The 23,654-nt window shown below is 45.0% G+C and overlaps 1 protein-coding gene across 1 annotated transcript; it reads left to right on the forward strand.

Annotated features, from left to right (window-relative positions):
- Positions 1 to 574: 574 nt before the first annotated feature.
- Positions 575 to 20,354, forward strand: LOC135388304 (mucin-5AC-like). Its single transcript, XM_064617766.1, has 4 exons — positions 575 to 745; positions 7,583 to 7,632; positions 7,873 to 7,962; positions 14,347 to 20,354. The coding sequence occupies exons 1-4, from the start codon at positions 694 to 696 to the stop codon at positions 16,741 to 16,743; spliced, it is 2,589 nt and encodes an 862-aa protein (XP_064473836.1). The 5' UTR covers positions 575 to 693; the 3' UTR covers positions 16,744 to 20,354.
- The last annotated feature ends 3,300 nt before the right edge of the window (positions 20,355 to 23,654 follow it).

The raw sequence follows: 23,654 nt of genomic DNA on the forward strand, positions 1-23,654 counted from the left end.
GCATGCAGTCTTCAACTCGCGACCTCAATCGTGCACAGTGGGGATTATTTCGGAGTCGGAGGCGAACGGCGTGACAAGGTACGTCGAGCGTAGCGCCATCTAGTGTCGGGAAAATCGTGAATCGAAGTTGCTCCAAGTCTGGTATGCCCTCTTAAAGCGCGACTGCATAGGGGCGGCCTGGTGGTTTGTCTTAAAGGGAAGCTCTGCCAAATAAAGTACCGCACTGATAAGACACCTGCCAACCACCCCTATGTACTTGAACTGTCACAACATTGTGCTTCTTGGGTCAGGACACTTTTTTGTCTTGGCAGTTCCCTTGTCGGACAGAGTCCTGCATCCTGGATTACTCTCGCCTTCACTTTAGCACATTATCACACTCGAGCCCAGACTGACCTTATCGCAGAACGAGTACAAAACAACATTTACAATTGGGTGTGAAACGGCAGGAGAAAACACATGACACATTGTTATTGTTACCTATCAACTCCTGGAAAAGCCATTCTCTTTTGAAGAGCCGAGATGAGACACTGCATGATAAGCCCTGTCTGAAAAGGACTTGTAGCGAGAGGGGGGGGGGCAAATATAAATAAACCTCCTTCGGAACTGCATGCAGCGAAGTGTCGGCGCGTCGCTGCGGACAACAGGTACCGTGAATACCGAGGCTGTTCTGTTCTGATCCCGGCGCTGACCAGGATGAATACCAGTCTCAACCCGCTTATCCTTCTTGCAGCTTGCATTGCACTTGGTAAGTCCTTACAATCCTTCAGCTTGTTCGTACTTTAGACAATAACTTAACTGTACGTAAAACACAGAAAAATAGATATCTTGCTCCCCTCCTATGGGTAGGAAAGCAGGACACCGTGCATCGCCATGTAAAGACAGGAGATTACGTAGATGTGCCATGTTTTCGCAAAAATGAGCTCCTATATATTCACCTGAATAAAAGTATACATTGAATACGTTTGTCGCCCGCAGTGCCGATTAGAGGCGGTGTGGTGTCTCACACCGTATTGTAGCGCATCAAGGAATTACGCAGCCTCATTCCTTCATCCCCAGACTTTAATCTCCTTTCTAACGTGCCGCGATGATATACCCTATACTACAGGCGGCAGTTGCTCTGCTGAGAGGAGAACGCCGTTCCATTCTGCCACGCCTCGTGACACGCCTGGCTTCCCGCCAATGGACAACCGACATTCTCCTCCCATCTATGTTGAGCAGAGTTGATCCAACGCTAGCTTTCCGCACGCCACGAAACACCTCTCGTCAAGATGCTGCATTAATCCACCGAATGCGCCTCAATGTGGCCTTTACAGCTCAGTGGCGTTACCGCTTGAGACAAGTTGACTCTCCCACCTGCTGCCACTGTAGTGCTCTTGAGGATCTGGAGCACATTCTTCTTCATTGCCCCCCCCCCCCCCCTACCAACCATCCCGAACCGCACTCTCCGAGTCTCTTAGTCAGCTGGACTCTCGCCTCTATCGAAATTGCTTGGTCCCTGGCCCAATCCAGCCCAGCAACGATCTGCACTCAAAGCTCTTTTGACATTTCTGGACACCATCGGACTTCGATCGTTATTGTGAAGGGGCTCATTATTTTATTCCCCACATCCCCACCAGCAATGGGGTAGAGTATCGCCTCTGGCGATGAACCTCCCCACTATTCCTCTCAAAATAAAGTTGTTGTTGTTGCTCGAGTAGGGGCAAGACTTCTTCCATAGTTTTGTAAAAATGAATCTTAAAATTGAATTGTAAAAAGTATACCCTGCCACTGTACGCCCTGCCTGCACGAATATGAATAGAGAAATTATTAGACATCCTCTAGCAGATCGCTGCCAACCTGAACGAGAATGCTCTTGTGTCTAACGGAACCAATCACAAGGTTGTGCGACGCAGAATCTTATCCGTTGGTTGCGGTATGTATACTTATTCGTAGACCAAGTTATCAGCGCTTTGTTACAACTATCTAATAAGAAAGCAGTTATCGGATTCGACGTTTCGGCGTGACTGAAGTTGTTTGCATTCGTGAAGAATCGAAAAGAGCGGTGGTGTCGTCGATTTACAGTTGATGCTGTCAAAGTATTAATTTTCGCCATGACCTAAGTTTCACACATTTCACTATCGTCACCTTTCCGCGAATTTAGAGTCCCGTGATATACTGTTGAGAATGGCAGAAAAGTATAGGAAATTGTGTTTTGCAAAGATAGTTTGATTAAGTCGAAGTGGCCCATTGAGTGCAATTCATTGTAGCACCATCTTAGCAGTCATTTAGGACATTTTAGCAACGTTTATACTAACAGACAACGATTCCACAGCCATTCTAGTGTAGCGCTCAAAGACTGGACGGAGATACTACATGCAGAAACGTGGTTTTATTTGGACTGTACTTGCCGACACTGACAGCAGGAATGAACATAGCGCGATGGTCTAGCTCGCCCCATCACAAGGTCGGGCGTTGCCATAAACATTCTTATGCAGGTGGCTACACTGGCCCCGCCAAATTTAAAGTTCACGTATTTAACGTAAACATAATATATTGTAAAGTAACCAACGTTAAGGTAAATATTTTGCTGTCCAGTGCACGCTACGAGGGGCAGAGTCGCTTGTCTGTCTGAAGGACGAGGCAGTAGTGCACGTCGAGATGGTGGGGGGGGGGGGATTCCTTCTATAGGCGGGCTTGATGGGGCCCAAGGAAATTGCTTCTCTCTTGTAGTTTGCCGCTACGACGAAATATTTGTCGTGCCTTGACAAGACGAAGAAGGGTCCCGCATAGCGAGCTTGCAGAGGTCGGCGCGTGGAGTCTATACGGACGAACACATGGGTGCATTCGGTAAGGTATTGTGACAGAAAGACATTGCGGCGAGAACTCCGGAGTCGTAGTTCGATTGGTTTAACGTCTCGGAAGAAAGCGTGTAGTCGAGTGACGAGAGCCCTGGGGTCTTCGCGTTCCTTTGTAGCTGAAGGCGCAAGGAACTCTGCGGGTAGTCAACAGCGGGAACTCAATGAGCTGGATCAGCGGTTGCTCGTAGTGAAGGAGGTTCCTCGCGGTCTTCATCTTGTGATGCACTAGCGACCAGAATGTCATCTAGGTAGGCGTAGCACAGGGTAGACCACGGTCTATAGATCTCTGAAAGGTTTGTGCAGCATTTCGCAAACCAAAAGGCATCCTTACGAACTCAAAGAGTCCGAATGGCGTGGTTACTGCAGTCATCGGGATGTCTTCGGGTGCGAGTGGAATCTGGTGGTATGACCACACCAAGTCGAGTTTTGTGTACACATTTGTACAGTGTAACAGGGTCGTCAAGTCTTGCACATGTGGAATGAAGTATCGGTCCGCTACCATGGTGGTGTTTAGCACGCGGTTGTCCCCGCAAGGACGCCAGTCACCTGGCGTCTTCTTCGGTACCATGTGGAGCGGAGATGCGCAGGGACTTGATGATGGTCTTACTATACCAAGTTCCAACATATGATCGAACTCCTGTCGCGCTATCCTGAGACGATCGGGCGCGAGTCTGCAGGGGCGGCGGTGTACAGGAGGCCCGGTAGTCACGATGTGGTGCTGAATGTCGTGCTTCGCTACAGTGTCCGGAGACGGTTGTCGTAAAATATTGGGAAAGTCATTGAGGATAGTGGCGTGTGTAGATGTAGAAGGTGCCAGCTTAAGAGTTGATCCGATGGAAGGCACCTACGACGGTATTCCATTACAGTGCATGCCAGTGAACGAATCGAGAAGGCGTTTTCAGCGCACATCGACGAGTAAGTCGACGTGTTTCAGGAAATCAGCTCCTAGTATAGCGCATGCATCACATCAGTTCGAATGAAGCACCAACGAAAAGTACGTCGGAGTCCAAAATTCACGGTGATTGTTTGTTCTCCGTAACTGGCTATAGGCTGGGCGTTGACAGGCTGTAACTTGTACTCTGGAGGATATCGACGACGCACAGCAGGAGTGGCGGGAATGAGACATGACATCCGCTCCAATATCCACGAGGAATCGTACTCGGGGCTCTTTCCAGTGATGAAGAATAATCTACTGGTCGGCGAAGTTGTGTTATTGACGACCGATGTCCGATTGTAGTGGCGGGTGTTGTGGTCAAGCCGTGCTCCATGGCCGCCTCTAAGGAGTGGCAGTTCCGTCTCCCGGATATGAACATGGGCACATACTGTGTAACGCTCGATCACCAAAGCGAGTACGATACCAACAGGCGCCTGGTGCAGGAGAACGCGATCGAGGTGTGTTGAAAGCACGGTAGCGATTGCGGTTTGGGCGGTTACGCTGCGTGGGCCTACTGAGGGTTACTACTTCTTTGGGTAATTAGACAACCTGGTTTGACAAAGCGTTGATCGCTGACTGAGTTTCTTCATATCCTGTCTGACTTTGTTCGGTTGATGAAACTCTTTATGCGGGTGGCGCCGCTGCTGCGATTGGGTGAGAGGCCAACTCAAGGACTTTGTCAGCGAGGTTCGTTAGGTCGTCCAGTGATATGTCCCTGGCAGCGGCAAGAACCATACAGACGTTTGAGGGCAGCCGCTGCAGGAACAGCTGACGAAGAATAGAGTAATCGACGATTGGATGATCACCGAGTAGTTGTTGCATTCGCCGAAGAAACTGCGACGGTGTGCAGTCTCCTAATTCTGCGTGCAAGAGGAGCTGCTGGAGCCTTATCTGTTTTTATGCCGACATGCGTCCGATGAGCTCTGCCTTGAATTTGTCATATGGTGACTCTTGTGGTGGTGTGATGAGGACTTCAAGGTCTTCTGCGGTTTCAGATGGCTGGTGCGCAGACACTACGTGGTAGTATCTCGTGATCTGCGTCGTAGTTCTTTGAATTCCGAACAGTGCCTCAACATGTGCGAACCAAACTGCAGGGTCTGCAGGCCAGAACGGACGAAGTTTGACTGTTACAGCGGAAACAGGCTGTGATGGCTGATTGAGGTTAGGCATCACCGGTGATGATGGCACTCTAGATGTGGTGGCTCCAGATGCGTGTTCCGAGGGTGGCGGAACTGGTATCCCTGCCGGAGGTGTCGCCATTTCATGCAGAAGTAGTGTTGTCCAGGTTGGTAGTAAGTGATCACGTCCGGGTCACCATTTGTAGCGCTCAAAGGCTGAACGGAGATACTACATGCAGAAACGTGGTTTAATTGATGACGAGAGCAGGAGTGAACATTGCGCGGTGGGACATTTCATCATCGCTGGTCAGAACCCATGTAGAGGAAAACCACTTTCGGGGAGTCTACATTTGAGGACCCCGACATCGAATACCACACGCCGGTAGACAATTTCATTTACCATCTCAAATTTCACAACGACTAGCGTCATCAAGCATCAAGGTCCGCGCACTTGCTCAGGAAGCAGACGATGGCGCTAGGGCCCGCTTCGTGGGCCACCAAGCACATCCTTCAACTGGGGACTGACAATGGGAGGTTACGTTCACTCGGCACCCTTCGGCCCCGTACAGGTCGTGGTACGCCGTGGTCTCGCACTCTTCAGACCTCCAGCTACATCATTATGGTACACCCCGGCTTCACTAGCGACACTTCAATGAGCAACGCGCTCCGCTATACCGGTCTCGGTATATAGCTGGTCTTACACACTAACGCCGCACATGCGTCAGCTCGACAACGCTTTCTGGAAGGCACTTCCCCATTGTCTTGCTACTAGCGGACACCACCCGAAACGTACACTGGTGCAGCCCGATGCAGAGCGCACTACATCACCAACGAACGTATACACTCGCTATGCAGCGGCGCCCGCTGCCACGATCCCAAGCCCTACGCTGAGCTGTTCCTCATCCATATGTCGTCATCATTCTTCCCTTCGTGGTACCGACGCCAACCTCAACCGCAAGCACCACTCCGCGTCTCAGGGGGAAGGGGGGGAGTGATGTGGCGGCCCGTGAACGACGACGATGTCGCCTTCCTGCTACGCGCTACCGTGCTGGCTTGTCCATTTTACGGGCACCGTCCTAGCGCGAGTCTACGTGTTATCACAAAGGCGTCGGCAAGCACCGATTTCTGGGGAAATCCCAGGAGCAGAGCCGTCGCGAGGGAAGTTTGCGCCCGGGGAAGGGTAAACATGAAGCGCCCTCTCTCTCTCACACACATACACACCCTGCCATCGGAAGCTCTGTAGACAAAGAAAAGAAAACGCTCATTCGTTCTGCCGAGATCATAAATTCAAATCCTCTTCATTCCCGCTTTATACTGTACAAACAACATGCCAGGGCGGCTGCCGCTCTCGCCCCCCCCCCCCCCCCCCACGGATCTGCTCAAGAGTTCCAACATTGCGACTCGGATGAGCTCCATTGGACAATAGAATGGAACATGCGTCGTGCAACTAGAGCCTGGCAAATTATTTCCTAGAACTCCCGCCTAGCTAAGTCGCGAATTATTCAGACCGTCAAGAGAACCACTTCTGCAAGAATATCGGCTTGCGCCTGACACTTGTACCTTACTTATGCTTATGTTACGTGAAGTTGTCACATGCTTAGATGGAATGGTGCGGGCCATGGAAAATAGGAGCCACCATTAACAATTTCTTTTTATCGCCCACCGTAAGATTACTAGCGACTTTTTGTAGACCAGAGGCTTGCGGGGAAAACGGTATGTTAAAGGAAGCTGTCATATTCAGGTTCAGCAATGTAACCTCAATCACGTTAAGTGACTAACGTGGTTTAGTGCTCGTTGTTTTTTTCTGAACCTGCACAGCATGCTAACGTGTTCCGATGTACAAGTGGTACAGCTTGGGACAAATGTTTACGGGAAAACGGAGTGTCACACTTCTCCATTGCATCGACACCCTAGCAGCAAACATGAGCCTATACACACAGTGGAATGTCCACATCATATCCGGTAACCCGTTTCTTCTTCGGTCTCTTCCCGATAGCTAGAAGGGGGCGCTCGGACGAGAAATATACGTCAGTGCCATGTTCCGTAAACTTTGGCCCAAACTCTACGTGTAGTGATACTCGCCACCAACATATGTTAGCGTCGTATTTGTACCGGAACCTGGGCAGAGATACTAAACTTGTCGTTGTCCCGTAACGCGCGTTAAGTGTATTACCTTGCCATCGATTCGCCAAGAGCGCAAGGTTTTTTATTTGAAATCGGTTCCATCTAGAACATTTTTAACATTCGCGTATGTTCGGAGCACGCCAACTAAAAAACAAACAAACAAAAACAAAAAAGAGGAAAAAAGATCAAGGTAGCAGAGATTATCGGGTAGGAATGTAATTGGCCGTAATTTTGCATGGTTTATGCACCTTCTATCCTCATACATGCTCAGAAATGTGTTGTTAAGATTATACAGTAAACGAGGAAGCATTAGTCCTGTAGAGGCACCATCGTCAGCGCCAGCACCGCCTGACGCGCGGAGAATAAACGGTGTGGCGCGAGCCACTGATCAGTCTGCTTACCCGTTAGCCACATTCTGGTGACCCGAACGTGATTTGAACAGGCTGGCAAATTTTGGAAGCAGGACGGGCTACTCCATTTACAGCATTGTGTGCATTTACTGCGCTGTAATCTCAGCACACAGCAACCTTCCTTTATTAACCGTTAACTGGATGTGCTTTTCGTTTCAGGAAGAGGTGTCAGTGGAATAACATGCGAACCGGGATTTTTCGCAAGACGGGTATGTGGATTACTCTGATTTACGTATAAACCATCCCATTATGCTGTGATCGATTGCATTCCACTCGGGCTGCGTAATAGGAAAAAGTCGCTGCCGAACTCTGGCGCGGGATATGCCGCAATTGACTACACTTCACCAGGGTGCTTGAACGATGCCATGGTGTTCTATGTATAACACTGTTACCAAGAAGACATAAGAAGACATAACTAATTGTTAGACCTATTTCCTTTTATTTCTTAGTTTGTCGGAGGTTGGGCGCTGCACTGCCATTACCGATGTGCATGGTCCATAAGAAACTACGGAAAAGAAGACAATGGCACACCATGTATCGTAAGTAGAACATCCTTTGACGTCACGGGAGAGATCAGGCCAGGCTGCTTTTCTCGTGCGTTTCTGTAAGTTTGATTGCACAATGACAATACACCGCACAGCGGAAACGCAGTGGAGTAGTAATAGGTCTTGTCCATTTGACGACATTGCCGCTAGGGCAGCGCCACCGTCGCGTCTGGGCCGATTTTTTCCGCGTATTTTTTCCCGCGGGCGGCGGGCGGCGCGTGGCCGGAGGGCTGCGTGCGCGTTTACCCTCTCACATTTTTCTACCTGGGCCGGCTTCATTGGTATTTTTACCAGCTACAACAGGTGTGCAGTTGGCGATTTACATGCATGCATAGACATGCAAAGGAAAGCCATACACAAAAGTACATGTGAAAATATATTTATTAAAGCCAATACTGTAATGTCAATCGGTGAATGGGAAAAATCTAACAGCAGAAGCATGAAGCAGAGAAAACACAGTACGCTGACTTCTTTCACCATTTTCCTACTTGGGCCGACTTCCTTCCCGCGACAGGTGGGCGGCGCTCGAGTGGAGGGCTGCTGTTGCGGGCGGCGCGTGGCCGGAGGGCTGCGTGCGCGTTTACCCTTCAGCCTGGGCCGCCGACTTTCGTCATTTTTCAGCCTGAGTCGACTTGATTCGTAATTTTTCCAGCTACAACAGGTGTGCAGTAGGCTGTTTACATGCAAAGGATAGCCATAAACAAAAGTACAAGTGAAAATATATTTCTTAAAGTCATTAGGAATTATGTTATGACTCTGCGTGAATGGGAAGAACTTAGCTAAAAATACAGGTGAGCGGTTTACATGCAGAGACATGCAAAGAAGGGTCATACACAAAAAGTACAAGTGAAAATATATTTATTAATGCCAATCAAGTTGCCAATTGTAAAGCCAGTGCTGGGAATTGTGATGCCAATCAGGTGAAGGAGAAAAACCCGACCGAAAAACCTTCACAACCTGTAATAGAAGAAACACAACACACATAATAAAGAACATACTTACTCATTACCAATTTCACAGATTCCATATGGATATGACTCAATGGCATTAAAGAGGTATCTCTTATCAAAGTGGGCCAACTTCTTTCCTCATTTTTCAATCTGCGCCGAATTTTTTCGCGACTTTTTCCCGTGCGCGACAGGCGACGCTCGGGTAGAGGGCTGCTGCGGTGGGCGGAGCGTGGCCGGAGGGCTGCGTGAGCGCTTACTTGCTCACATTTTTTCAGCCTGGGCCGACTTCTTTCATCATTTTTCAATCTGTGTCGACTTCAATCGCAATTTTTTTCCCGCTACAGCAGGTGTGCAGTAGGCGATTTACATGCAAAGGATAGCTATACACAAAAGTACGAGTGAAAATATATTTATTAAAGTCATTAGTGTCAGGAATTATATTATGACTCAGTGTGAAGGAGAAAAACTCAGTCAAAAAATCTGATGCAATAGCATTGAAGGGGTATTTTATTAGTGATAATCACGCAAGTTTTCAATTAAGCAGAAGGAGTAGCACATTTTTAATAAAAGAAGATATTTTTAATCAATACGATTACTATCAAATTAAAAGTTTTATTATAAAAAGTCTAACATGACAACCATAGCGGAGTTTTAATTACAATGTTCTGATATGTAACTTCATGCGCAACAGCTAGTATTCCATTATGACATATTTAATCAAAGAATATATTTTTAATCAATATGATTACAACCAAAATTAAAAGTTTTATTATAAAAAGTCTAACATTATTATACGTGACCACCATACTGGAGCTTTAATTACAAGTGCCGATATATGTACGTGAACAGCAGAGAACATGGAAGACCATGGGACACGAACACAAGAGGAAATAAAATCTATAACACTACATTGGTTAATCGAAACAACAGAGGAGGAGACTATCATTTTAACTATCATAAAATCATCCTCGTGACTTCCCCATACAATTTTCATTCTAAGAGACACTTTGTTTTATGACTTCAACACAGAAAATATATTAAAAAATGAACTTCACCACATAGCACGCTCCTAGCCAACAATCAACTCTAATAATATCTGCCCTGATTTGTTGAAGACGGGAGGCGTACACCTGACAGTTATAAACATTTTCGAGCGCAATAGGGAAGATTATTCAAACATTACACAATTAATCGATTTCTTATTAAGTAAACAGCATAGACATACGGAAATAATGAGAAAAAACGATCAACAGCTAATAGAGAACCAGAACACATCACATAAACAACAGACACATGCAGGAAAATAAATGAAAAAAGAATCTATCAAAACGATCAACATGCACGGATGAATGGCAGAGAAACACTTTGAACAGCACATGATGAATAATTTAATACAGCATAGAGCTAACGCTAAGAAACACTCTAAACGGCGCATCTGCCAACGTGTAAACAACAGACAGGAAAATATTACTGAAACAGCTAATAGAGAGCCAAAATCCAAAACGCAAACAAGAGGTACACAAAGGATAAATACTTGAAGAACAATCTAACAAAACAAGAAACATGCATGGATGAATAGCAGAGAAACACTCTAAACGATGCATCTACCAACGGTAAACAACAGACACACGCAGGAAAATAATTGAAAAAGAATCAATCAAAACGATAAACATGCACGGATGAATAGCAGAGAAAGGCTTTGAACGATGCATCTGCCAACATGTAAACAACACACAGGAAAATAATAGCGAAACATTACAATTTGAAATAATATATCTTTTGAACTATCATAAAATCAACCTTGCGAGCTAACAATATCCTACTCAGGCACTTACCTTGACAGAGGTATCCAAACAAGCACCACAGCTTTACAATAATTACAACCAGACTCGAGACACGGTGGGGTCACTCTCTCCCTCTATGCAGACCGGTGGGGTCACTCTCTCCATCTATACAATCCAAAAAGCGGGGAGCCTGTTGTCAATCTGCGGGTGGGGAAATCCTCTCTCTTTTTCAAATTCTTTCCTCCAAAAAGAAAATATTCTTAGGACCGGTGTACAGAGGCGAAATTTTTCATTGATCGCAAATAGACATTGGAATTATTCGATTCTAAAGAACACAATAAGAATTATATATAAAAAAAATCTAAGAATAGACTTTCTAAGCAAATGAGAAATATTATCGGCGCAAACAATACCAAATGAGAAGCGATGAATTTTATTGTATTTCAGATCAGACAAAACTATTAGGCATACATTATTCTCAACTCACAAATATCATTCGATTGAATATCTGAAGCAAAGAGAGAAAGTCAGATTTATTCAATGATAGAAACAATACTCATTCGAAAACGAGAATCAAATTTAATTACATCATTTTATGTTAACTTTGCAATACACGCAGAAGTCGCAAACAACTCATCTGAAATGCAAATTATTGTGTTTGCTATAGCGGAAAACAACGCACACAACATTCCCAAATAATATATTATTTTTATTAATATCAATCGAGTGATCACCTGAAACAAAGTCAAAAGCAGTAATTAATTTAGGCAAACATTTTTCGTAATCACACAGCGCAAATATACATCACAGAAACATGTCTTTTTTCATTCAGGACCCACTAGTGGAAACGAAGTGAGAGAGTTCCCGTACACATTCGTTAAGGTTACGCCCGCGGGGAGTAGGGGAATCCAAACAATGGTCTCGGTATACAAAGCCATAAAATCGCTCCTACAAGTCAAGTTAGGGAAGGAGGGTCTCTTGCGCTGTCTTGTACATAGAATCACTGAAAGCAAACGTTTTTCCTTTACACATCACATCTTTTTTGTAAATTGACTTTCATAATTCTAACGTCAGGTGGAAGATTATGAACCTGATAATAAAATTTTAATAAATAAAATTAGCACCAATATGATTTAATTAACTGTCGAGACGCACTACAAAACAGAACAGACAATTGCTATACATTGAAGAGATGGACGGATTTTGTACTCGTTACCATACGTCATGGGAGGACCTGATAAAAAGCTGCTTCGAAAAGGAGGAGCCGCGAAACGATTCATTTATCGCTGCATTTCAATACGTCCTAGACATGGTCGTATTCGGAGATATGGCACAAATTATGGAATTCAAGATGCGAGAACTTGTATGCCGAATCTACAATAGTTATAAAAATATTTGCACGTCATCATCGGAAGGACCACTTGGGTTGATGGTGGAGTTTTTGAGGTTTGCTAACGAAGAATTGAAATACACTAGACCAAATGTAATTGTAATCATTGCAATGGGTATTGCATTAATCAAGAAAGCAATCAGATCAAATTATCATATACAAGCAGTCTATATCGCACGATTCATTACGGATTTGTTGAAATTACACCTAACGGTTGAAATGGAAAGTACATAAAAAATCTTATCACGTGGTATATCCTACCATAGAACCTCTACACATTTATTTTATTCTACCAGTCAAGGATGTCGAATGAACGGAAGTTCAATATTGTCGTGCAAGGTCTGATGTATCATCACTTATTGAAACTCAACAAACATATCAATTGTGGTGGGCCACCGGACGATTTTCATCTAATACTCTCTTGTACGCCATTCAAGAATATTCATACAAAGAAAGGAAGCATCAATAAGAGACTGTGCAAGTTCGTCGCAACAAAGTGCAAGTTGTTGAAGCAATACAAACACGGCGACAACATATCACCTGCGTTAATCAACGCTGGATTCAAGCGCCCAATAATCAGAATAAATTACTTGATGTCTTCGGAATTCATCAATCAAGACAACAAACGAAAACTTCGGAGTTTGGAATAGAACTGTAATTTATCGAAATAAACAAGTGTATAATTGAAATAATAATTGTATTCTTTGTCATCATTCTAATGTATTCTACACAGCGCAACGAAAACAGCTTATGACTAGATTGCTAAGGAGACACTACATACAAGGATCTTCGCATGGAATCAGCGCCCGCAATCAAAGAGATTTTTTTACACGACCACACTCTATACAACACCGACACCCGAAGGAAAGAATTGTAGAAGAATCGATAATAGAAATTTAGAGGCATGTTACATCAATCTTTGTTTACAAAGAGGATCACTAATATTTTGCGAAAGCTTATTTTACGAATTAAATTGCACAGTGTATATATTTTCTCAGACTATTGGGCAGTTGACAATACTATATTGAAAGGAATCTATTATGAAATGACGCGATGCAAGTGATGGACATGCATGACGCGCTAGCGGAGTCTACAATTCTAATCATCATAACATGCGGCACACAATTCCAATAAGATTTTGGGAGAATCGAATCACGCAACTGTCATCAGAAATACTTAACCAATGAAGATGTGCACTAGCCATAAGATATGTAATTATAATAAGTAAATATTCCTTTTGCAAACTTAACCAAAGCAGCACCCATAAACAGAGCTCCAATTCACAGAATGTACCCAAGGTTTTTAATTAGCCATACTGAAAAACTATGAGTCTGTTCATTATGTCACGACATATGAGGCACTACAAATGGGAATGGCATACTTTAATTTTAGGAGATTTTAGCTCATAATGAAACAAAACGCAAACTGCAACACCAAAGGTTCTTGTTTAAATTTTCAAAGTCAAAACTGTATACTCTTTCTTACAATTTTTTAATATATAGATTAAAAACTGTCTATATAGTCACACATTGTATACAATATATTTGTTTGTACATTAATTGCTAAAATTTATCAGATCACATTCCGGAGCAGTGGTGACTATCGGTAAGTGTTTAATTTGAACTGCTGCCGCAATTTACGAACTGAGTTGTAGAAAGTGTAATTTCACGGCTTTGGCTGGCTCACTTTGATACGCGAAGGTTTTAAGAACTCTTTCACGACGACAAAGAATTTAATCGAGCGTATTGATATTTTCTATACACTCTATAATGTAATGTGAATTCTCCATGATGCGGATAGTAAAAGTTACGAATATTTTTTTCGAACAAAATTTACTTAAAACTCGGAGAAAGGGTCATCCGCGTCGTCGAATGCGTTTCGGCAACACGCCGGGCCGCCTTTCCCGAATGCCGTACCCGAAACCGAACGCGATTCTGCGCCCGACGCGTTAACGCGGTACCGCACGCTAGCGTGTTGCTTTCTTCCAGAAACGGGTTCGACGACGCGGATGACCCTTTCTCCGAGTTTTAAGTAAATTTTGTGAAGAAACCATGAATTTTGTGAAGAAACCATGAACGACTGAATGAGAGTTTGCGAGAATCAGTTCTCACAATTCACCCGAGATGATTCGTTCACTCTGAGCGGACCATTCGCGGTCAACCCATCACTAAGTCCAAGCTTCCGCACCATTTAGCATAGGAGCAGGGCACGGTTGCGGAAAACACAAGCGTCTAACTCACATTCTGTCTTCCAGATTAAGATGAACAGATTCGGGGTGTGCTACCAAGGATATTGCGTGGATAGATTGCCTCCTCCACCTGCAATCCCGGTCCCCAAGGAAGCACCAACGGGTATACCAATTACAGCGGGAACAGCATCCAGGACATCGGTGGTATCCTCTATGACCACGACTCAGCGAACACGTTCAACAGCCACGGCGGGGAACAAGTATACGACCACCAGGATACCCGTAGTTTCACAGCGCTCTGAATTCACATCTACTGAGAGAGAAAAGATAACAGCGACGAGACAGTCTGCAAGTTCCTCCACAGCCACGCCGGGTAACCAGACTTCGACAATCAGAACACCTGCAGTTTCGCAGCACTCACTATTTACACCCACTGGAAGACAATGGGTAACCGGGAGTAAGCAGTACACAAGTACCACATTGCCGACAAAGGAAGCCACATCTGAGACGCAGTTCACGAGCACGCGAGCACCTGGATTCCAACCCACTACCAAAGAAACAATTCCCCGCGCCACAAAACGCACGACGAACGTTTCTGACAATGGGAACTCCGACAAGCAAAAACTTTCAACGATATACGGTGTTAGGCCAACGCGCAAGCAGGTGCAGACCACTACATCGCGGCAGAACATGTACACGACGACCAGGATACCTGAGGTTTCACAACACCCAGAATTGACATCTACTGAGAGGGAAAAGGTAACAGCCACGAGGCTGTCTGCAAGTTCCTCCATAGCCACGCCGGGTAACCAGACTTCGACAATCAGAACACCTGCAGTTTCGCAGCACTCACTATTTACACCCACTGGAAGGCAATGGGTAACCGGGAGTAAGCAGTACACAAGTACCACATCGCCGACAAAGGAAGCCACATCTGAGACTCAGTTCACGAGCACGCGAGCACCTGGATTCCAACCCACTACCAAAGAAACAATTACCCGCGCCACAAAACGCGCGACGAACTTTTCTGACAATGGGAACTCCGACAAGCAAAAACTTTCAACGATATACGGTGTTAGGCCAACGCGCAAGCAGGTCCAGGCCACTACACCGCGGCAGAACATGTACTCGACGACCAGGATACCTGAGGTTTCACAACACCATGAATTGACACCTACTGAGAGGGAAAAGGTAACAGCGATGAGACAGTCTGCAAGTTCCTCCACAGCCACGCCGGGTAACCAGACTTCGACAATCAGAACACCTGCAGATTCGCAGCTCTCACTATTTACACCCACTGGAAGGCAATGGGTAACCGGGAGTAAGCAGTACACAAGTACCACATTGCCGACAAAGGAAGCCACATCTGAGACGCAGTTCACAAGCACGCGAGCACCTGGATTCCAACCCACTACCAAAAAAACAATTACCCGCGCCACAAAACGCACGACGAACTTTTCTGACAATGGGAACTCCGACAAGCAAAAACTTTCAACGATATACGGTTTTAGGCCAACGCGCAAGCAGGTCCAAACCACTACACCGCGGCAGAACATGTACTCGACGACCAGGGTACCTGAGGTTTCACAACACCAAGAATTGACACCTACTGAGAGGGAAACGGTAACAGCGACGAGACAGTCTGCAAGTTCCTCCACAGCCACGCCGGGTAACCAGACTTCGACAATCAGAACACCTGCAGATTCGCAGCTCTCACTATTTACACCCACTGGAAGGCAATGGGTAACCGGGAGTAAGCAGTACACAAGTACCACATTGCCGACAAAGGAAGCCACATCTGAGACGCATTTCACGAGCACGCGAGCACCTGGATTCCAACCCACTACCAAAAAAACAATTACCCGCGCCACAAAACGCACGACGAACTTTTCTGACAATGGGAACTCCGACAAGCAAAAACTTTCAACGATATACGGTGTTAGGCCAACGCGCAAGCAGGTCCAGACCACTACACCGCGGCAGAACATGTACTCGACGACCAGGATACCTGAGGTTTCACAACACCAAGAATTGACACCTACTGAGAGGGAAAAGGTAACAGCGACGAGGCAGTCTGCAAGTATTTCCACAGCAACGCCGGGAATCCAGTTCTCGACAGCCACGACACCTGTAGGTACGCAGCAACCAGAATTTACATCTAGTAGAAGACAATGGGTAACAGCGAGGAAGCAGTACACAAGTACCAGATTTCCGAAAGAGAAAGCCATGTCTGAGACGCAGTTCAGGAGCACGCGAGCTGATGTACTCCAGACCACCACCCAGGAAGCAATCACACGAGACACAGATAGCACGGCAAACTATTATGACCACGGTAACTCCGACAAATTTTCAACGATATATGGTGTTCGGTCTACGCGGAAGCAGGTTCAGACTACTACAGAGCGGTCGGAAAAGTCAACTAAGCCGTACACTGGTAAAGACTACCGAGACTTCGATTTTTAATGAACATTTCGTCGCATTGTTATGCACCCAACTGCAGCAGAAACAGCTGCCGTCCTACACTAGCGCCCGGCATGACACTGATGTAGACTTATTACTGCAGGAGATTGCTGGCTACCTACATACGTTACATGTTCACATTACACGGAGGCTAGATGTTTTGCTTTGCAGCCGGTCGTGGAAGCACGTGCACGCATTGTAAATGGCGCTATTATGCAGATAAAATTGGTAATTGATAAGTTGCGGTATTACAGATTTTATTGTTCAGTGTCCAATTAAATGCCTCACATTTTCGCACTTAGGACGTTATTTGAAACGTTTGCTTTAAACGTGTTTCGTCATATGTTCCAAGTTTCAAAGCCGTGTGGAGCGGGGTGCCGTTAATATTGAGTGGTCTGCCTGCCATAATGGCAGGAAGTTGCTGAAAAAATAAATTAAGGGAGAAACCAAGAGCACAGAGAAAACGCGAGCTAGGTGACTTGGGGATCTTGTCATTGGAGGACAAGCGAGCCCTAGCCACGCGCGGCATCACATGCTCACCAGCAATGCTGACAGCATTGGGCTTCTGTTCTTAGGAGGAGAAGTTGAACAGAAGAGAACAATTATTGTCGGCGTATAAAGAGCTCTCACAGTCTCCTGCGGCAGTTCGCACAGGCGCGTATGGAGCCGGGGAGTGCCGTGTATGCCAAAGGGAGTCTGGCCATTAGGAGGAGCCTAAAAAAAGAGGCTCGACCTGTCAATCAAACTTAGGCGCATTTCATTGGTTACCGTTTTCCATGGGGGCTGCCATGACACCAAATTCTCCAAGATGGAGGATGGTGCTTGGAACGGCGAAGGGGAGATTTCGTGGCACAAAATTTTCAGAGACTACTTTAATTGCATAGTGTGAGTAGATATCCTCATGTACGCATGTGCAAAATCAGCTTCAACTTTCGCTCCGCCATCATTATTTACGTGAAAATGGGATGTTTCGTCGCTAACGTTAGGCCTAGTTAAGATCGTAATACCAGGAAAATAGCAAGAACGACGACCCTTATACGTAGGATTTTGCACTATACAATTGCATTTTATTTATACATACATCTTTGCTCCTTTTTGATTCAATGTCCTTACATTACGTGATATAAAACTTCATACCGGCTGTCGTCTGCTACGAAGAAGCGGTTGTACCGCCATCCTGGCCAACCACTTCTGCCAGATACCATTTCTGCTATTCTGAGCCTTCCCAACATGCCTCTGTCCGTGCAGATGGCGTTGATAAAAGTGGGCGCAAAATTCGTCGTTTTGGTCTGTCACCAGTGATATCCTTTTCAATCCAAATCCATCAATTTTCTCCAAAATGGTAGCGCCCAGTAAATAAGGGTGAGGTATAAGTATTGGATGGATGTAACAATAGACAACTGTATTTCGACCTGTGATTGGCTAGATACCTCAAAAAGTGGGTGGAGCCTCAGGTACAGACAGGTCCCTTTAATGGCCAGACTCCCTTTGGCATACACGGCACTGGAGCCGCGGAAAGGCGAGCAGCCCCTGGTGGAATACGTTGTGGTGGTGAGGGCCTGCCCATGGGATAGATGACGTCCACCAAGGAGGGCTCCGCGATGAGCACAGAACGGAGCGCCCTGAGAAATTCGCGGCGTTCTTCCCAGTAACCATCACATGTCCTAACGGAGTGTGTTAGCGTCTTTCCTGTGTTATGATTAAGGTTGATCAGAGCTGTACACGTAGTTGTTCGGAGACCATCTTATTAGCAGTTCGTTAAAACTATATTAAAAAAACCGTTATCTGGTTCACCGCATCTGCGTGACTGTTAGTTGTCGGCAGTGGTAAGGAATCGATAAGTATAATCGTGTCGACGGTTTACACACGATGCTCTCAAATTAGTAATTTTCGCGATTGTTGCACTACCTTAACAGACATTTAGGACACGTTTCCAACATTCACACTCCCGGACATCGATTCCACACTGATTCTAACATAATTTCATGCTTCCTCCTGCACTGTAAGAAAATATTCCGTTTCAAAACGGGAACGAATGCTGCTATCCGTTGATGGCAGCCAAGTCCCCGTAGTCTTCCGTTACGGCTCTGATGGTAGACGGCGAATGTACAGGAATGCACCCGTAACTGAGAAAAACGGTGTTGAGTCTGTTGTGAATTGCCAACGGCGACCACTCAGTAAATAGTACATCATCACCGAAGTGCCGTTTGGGCAAGGTACTGCTATATATCAGTAAGTATAGGAAACTGTACTCGTGATGTGCCTCTTCATTACGGCAGCAATTCACTAAATATAATGACGGGGCCCTGTGCAGTAATGAAACGATGATTCCGCTTTAAAACAGGGATAAATGCTGTCGACCATGATGCTAGCTGGTTTCCTGTTGTTTTCCTTTACAGTCCTTATGATCAATGCGAGATGTCCAGAGATATTGTTTCATTGTTAATTGTTCAATTCTCATGTTTTGTGTGTCCAGAGAGGATAGCTTTTCAATAATAACCGTTTATTTTGGAAATTACTGGGAAGACTACAAATAACTTGTGCAAGACTTTGGTGGCGGAACATTTGACCGCTATGTATCACATGAGCTGAAAAGAAAAGAAAGTATTACTGAGCCTCCTTAGTCATAATACTTCCACAACAAATTAAATTATTTGATGAATAAAGAAATGTAATATGCTCGTAGGAAGCATTTACAACTTACATGTTCCCACTTGCTATATTCATCTGCTGCCCTCACTGCCTCACGCATTTATGTATGTAGCCCTCTTGATTTTTTTATGCCTGCTGGCTCCCTTCGTTCTCAATGATACCAACCAGGTGCCTAAAATCACAACCAATTAATAAAATTTGCTTATGAGTATTCAAAATAATTGCATGAAATATTCTTAGTTTCACATGGTGTAATGATCAGGACAAACACTCAATTTCTCTACCAACTATTCCAAATAAGTTTGTGAAGAACACTACACATCCACCACTGCAAGTGGCACAACAAATTTCTGAGCACATAGATAGGATTTTTTTTTCATCCGTGAAACATGCTTATGAGCATAGTTCAGCATTGCAGAGACACCACCATATGTGAGGCATATGAATGTCTCTGAAAGGTTAGCAGTTGATATGGCCTCTGCTATACGTATGTGTTACATCGCCTGCTGTATTTACTGCAGTATGTATCGTACCAGCAGAGTAAATATGTAGTATAATATAAGGAGGGTTCTTGCGAGACAGGCCCGCAGATAATCTAACCTAGAGCAATATCTAAACTTCCAAACCAGTTTTTTGTTACTTACTCTACTACATCACATGAGTTTCAAAATGCTATATTTTACCAGTATGTGATATGCTCTCCTACAACATTTCAATGCATGTCACAACATTTTTATATATATATCTGCTGTACTCTATCCAGGTAAGCCATGGAAACAGCAAATATACCTGTGAATAAATATCAGGAGTGCCTCCCACCTTCAGTGGATATGCAGGGCCATGACGCTGCCATGTGTGCCACTTCCTGTCGTTGAGAGGGAAGCAGAACATTGTCTGCTTCCAATGCATCAAGTACTGTCTTGCTGAGGCTCCCCCAAGGGTAATAAATTCGTGAGAGCAGAGGCATTTGTGGGATTGGTGAAGGTGCATTCACACATGTTAACTGATCTATACAGGAAAGCAAAACAAAAAATGGCACTTAAAGCCCCAAGCAAGAGAGCAAAGTGGCATCTGGAGATGTATGCACTATACCTTGTTTCCATAGTCCATTTTTAACAATGAAAATGTCATCGAGGCATTTCTCGGCACCAGCAACCATACAGCGAAGTGATAACTCATCTACTAAATACACCTAGAAACAAATAACTGGTGTTACAAAGATTTTTAGAACAACAATACAACTGAAGCTCATACGAGCATTATAAACGTTATAACAAAAGTGGCATAAATTTATGTCGCCTTCCTGACAAATTCGATGACCCACAGCAACTCTGATTAGCTCCTCAAGACATGTTACTGACACCAAGTTTTTCGTTTTGTGATCTCTACTCCTGATCTTCAGAAACGTCTAGTAAAAAAAGAAAGAGAAAAAGCAGCAGCATTGAGCAAGCTTTGAAAACCACACACATATATAGCAATCATTGTAGCACGCACAGGGAAATATATGTACCTCTCATATGGAACTTTCTGTGTCAGAAAACTAGAAGTTAGTAAGCGAAACCAGAAGTATCGTATATATTTTGCAAAAATTTGGTTAAACACACTATATATACCTCCATGCTCATGGTTGAGCAGTGATATTCTGAGGGAGACAACAATAGAGTTTATTACTTCATAAGCTGAATATGGATGACTGTCCATCAATTCTGAGGGTCGCACACAACAATATTCACTTGTACCTGAGATTCAAGATGGTATAGCCTGAGGTCTAGTAGGAAGCTTGATGGCGTTATGCGAAAAAGAAAAATTGGCATCACCTCCGGGCCAGTTTCCACAAAGATGTGTACCAGTTTCCCATAGCACAGGTTGTACTCGTCTCTGGAGACCACAAGATAGTGTCCTGTCGTATGTTGAGTCCCATGAATAGTGACTGTCGAAGCACACAAGAAGGGACTGTCAACTTACAGTGCACGATGCATCTGTGATGAGGTGATGTTTTCGGCGTACAATATGTGCTTCCTCACTGTCCACACGGCTGGCTGCAAGAAGTCAGAGAGCAAAACTTTTGAGACAATACTTTTTGTGTTGAATGTGTTGGCATTTCGTCAGGATGACACCTGGAGGAATTGGTTCTATAGTTCTTAGAAGCAGCATTACGTCCCTCTATGGTGCAAGGAACACCACTTGCAAAACCTCCATGTCATAGCAGATGGTCGAAAAGAGCTCGACGAGATGAAAATTTCGGCAGGAACAAAGTGCACCCGTATATCACCTACCAAGAGAGTGCAAAAAAGGGATCCATTTATGTACAGCCTTCAGGTGCGAGCAGGAAACTGTTACTGGTGAAAATTTTGACGCCGCTTTGACTAGTGAAAGGTACATTTGTCTGGAAAGACTGTGAAATGTGACCTCTTTGATGAATTGTAAACTGTAGAGGATTGCAATTTTGCAGACAGGAGGCCTTCCTATAGTGCAAATGCAACAGATTTCAATGGAAAGTATAACAGGCCATATCGGAATGATATCCACTTTGGAGATTGGGACACCTTGAGTTGAACCTTCCACAACAGAGGAATTCTGTTTACTCCAGCTCCAAGGGGGAAAATAGAATCACAACATTTATCAATTTTTAGTGCGAGATCACAGCAAAACACAAATTATTTCAGTAGCCTCCCCCTGAATGACTGAAGGTTAGGCAACTCTTTACGTTTCTACTCATGATCCACACACAGACACTGCTCTCCTGCTGTTGCACACCGTTGCTGAAACGCTTCTGCAACGAAACAATTTTTTCAACCATGCATACAAGTGGTGCTTATTTGACTTGGTATAGTAGTGGAACAACGAAACAGAGTTTCAACTCACCTTTGCTTTGCGGGGGTACAGTCGGCCAAAGGCCAAACACTAGATGCACTTCTAAACACTTAAAACTTCACGGAGCGTCTCATGCGTCTACGAGGAATGAATTTCGCGGGCTTCCAGTTTGCGGCTCAGGTGACAATGCTGTATTGCTCCGCGCTGCGCACTCGCTGACGGCGAGACGCCGGCGTCCTTGAGCCTGCCACATTCATCCGAGCAAAAAGTTACGCCCGGATATCGCGATATCAGTGTTGGATCGTTTAAAAACTGTAAATATGTGCTTCGCTGAAGACATGTATCGTCTTCCATATTTCTGCTAGTATAATCGTGACGTGGTCTGAACAAAATATTTCATTTTCAGCGATATTGCTCTACTCATTCCTGGAAAAGACGACGGGATAGCAACGGTTCATGTGCCGCTACGGAATTGGAGCAGCAATGAAAAATAGAAGCTCTGGTTCCGTGGGCGCCGTTCCGTAAATTTACGGTCTTTATTACCGTGACCCGTTAATGTGTGCTTATGGTCAGCGTCACGTTCATCAAGAAATCTTTGGTTCTACGTGCTATTACAAAAGCACCAGCAAGCCCCGCTATCATGGCGAAGTCTGAGGAGCTCCAGCATTGCGACTCGGATGAGCTCCATTGTACAGCAGCATCGAACATGCATCAGGGAATTAGAGCCTCGCCAAATATTTCCTAAACATCCCGTCAGGCTAATTCGCGAATTATTCCATTATTCAGACCGTCAAGGTACCCACTTCTGCAGTATATCGGCTCGCGGCATTTACGCTTGTGTCACGTAATGGTTATGTCACGTGATTAAGTAGTGTGATGCGGCCCATCAAGGATACAAGCCACGCTTGACAATTCGTTTTTATCACCCACCTTAAAATTACTAGAAGCTTCTTTTCTGGGCGTCCGAAAGCAGGCAGGAGAAACGCTGTTACTAATAATTACTACTATTAAGGCTCATTTACTGGCCCATTTGTGCCTGAACCTGGGATATTCGACTTGTCGTTGTCCCGAAACCGGCGTTAAATGCATCACCTCGGCAACGATTCGCCCAGAAGCACTCGTTGTACAAAGCTATACAAATTAGCTTTTGCATCCCAAGCGGACAAACTAAAGCCCGTGGGCCCCTACACAACCCCCTTGAGCCCACCGCCACATGATGTGCAATAAAACCACGCAGAACCCGGTACTGTTTTACTCCACCGTCATTTGCAAACAAGGCACCTCCAGTCGGATGTGTCGCTTGTTGCTTGCTTTTACGCGCGCTCCGGCTTTGTTAGAAATATCCTAGGAAACAGAAAATTTTGCTGGAAAATCTTAGACGATATGCCAAAAATAAATCGCTGGGGAACAGGCTTAAAGGCAACTACTAGTTGACTTATCCGTTTCTA

This window comes from Ornithodoros turicata, chromosome 3 (genome assembly GCF_037126465.1).
Source record: "Ornithodoros turicata isolate Travis chromosome 3, ASM3712646v1, whole genome shotgun sequence".
NCBI classification, from domain to species: Eukaryota; Metazoa; Arthropoda; class Arachnida; order Ixodida; family Argasidae; genus Ornithodoros; species Ornithodoros turicata.

Coding starts and splice junctions, on each gene's coding strand:
- LOC135388304 (XM_064617766.1), top strand. CDS start 694: ATGAATACCAGTCTCAACCCGCTTATCCTTCTTGCAGCTTGCATTGCA. Junction 7,633..7,872: donor CGGGATTTTTCGCAAGACGG/GTATGTGGATTA, acceptor TTTATTTCTTAG/TTTGTCGGAGGTTGGGCGCT. Junction 7,963..14,346: donor ACAATGGCACACCATGTATC/GTAAGTAGAACA, acceptor TCTGTCTTCCAG/ATTAAGATGAACAGATTCGG.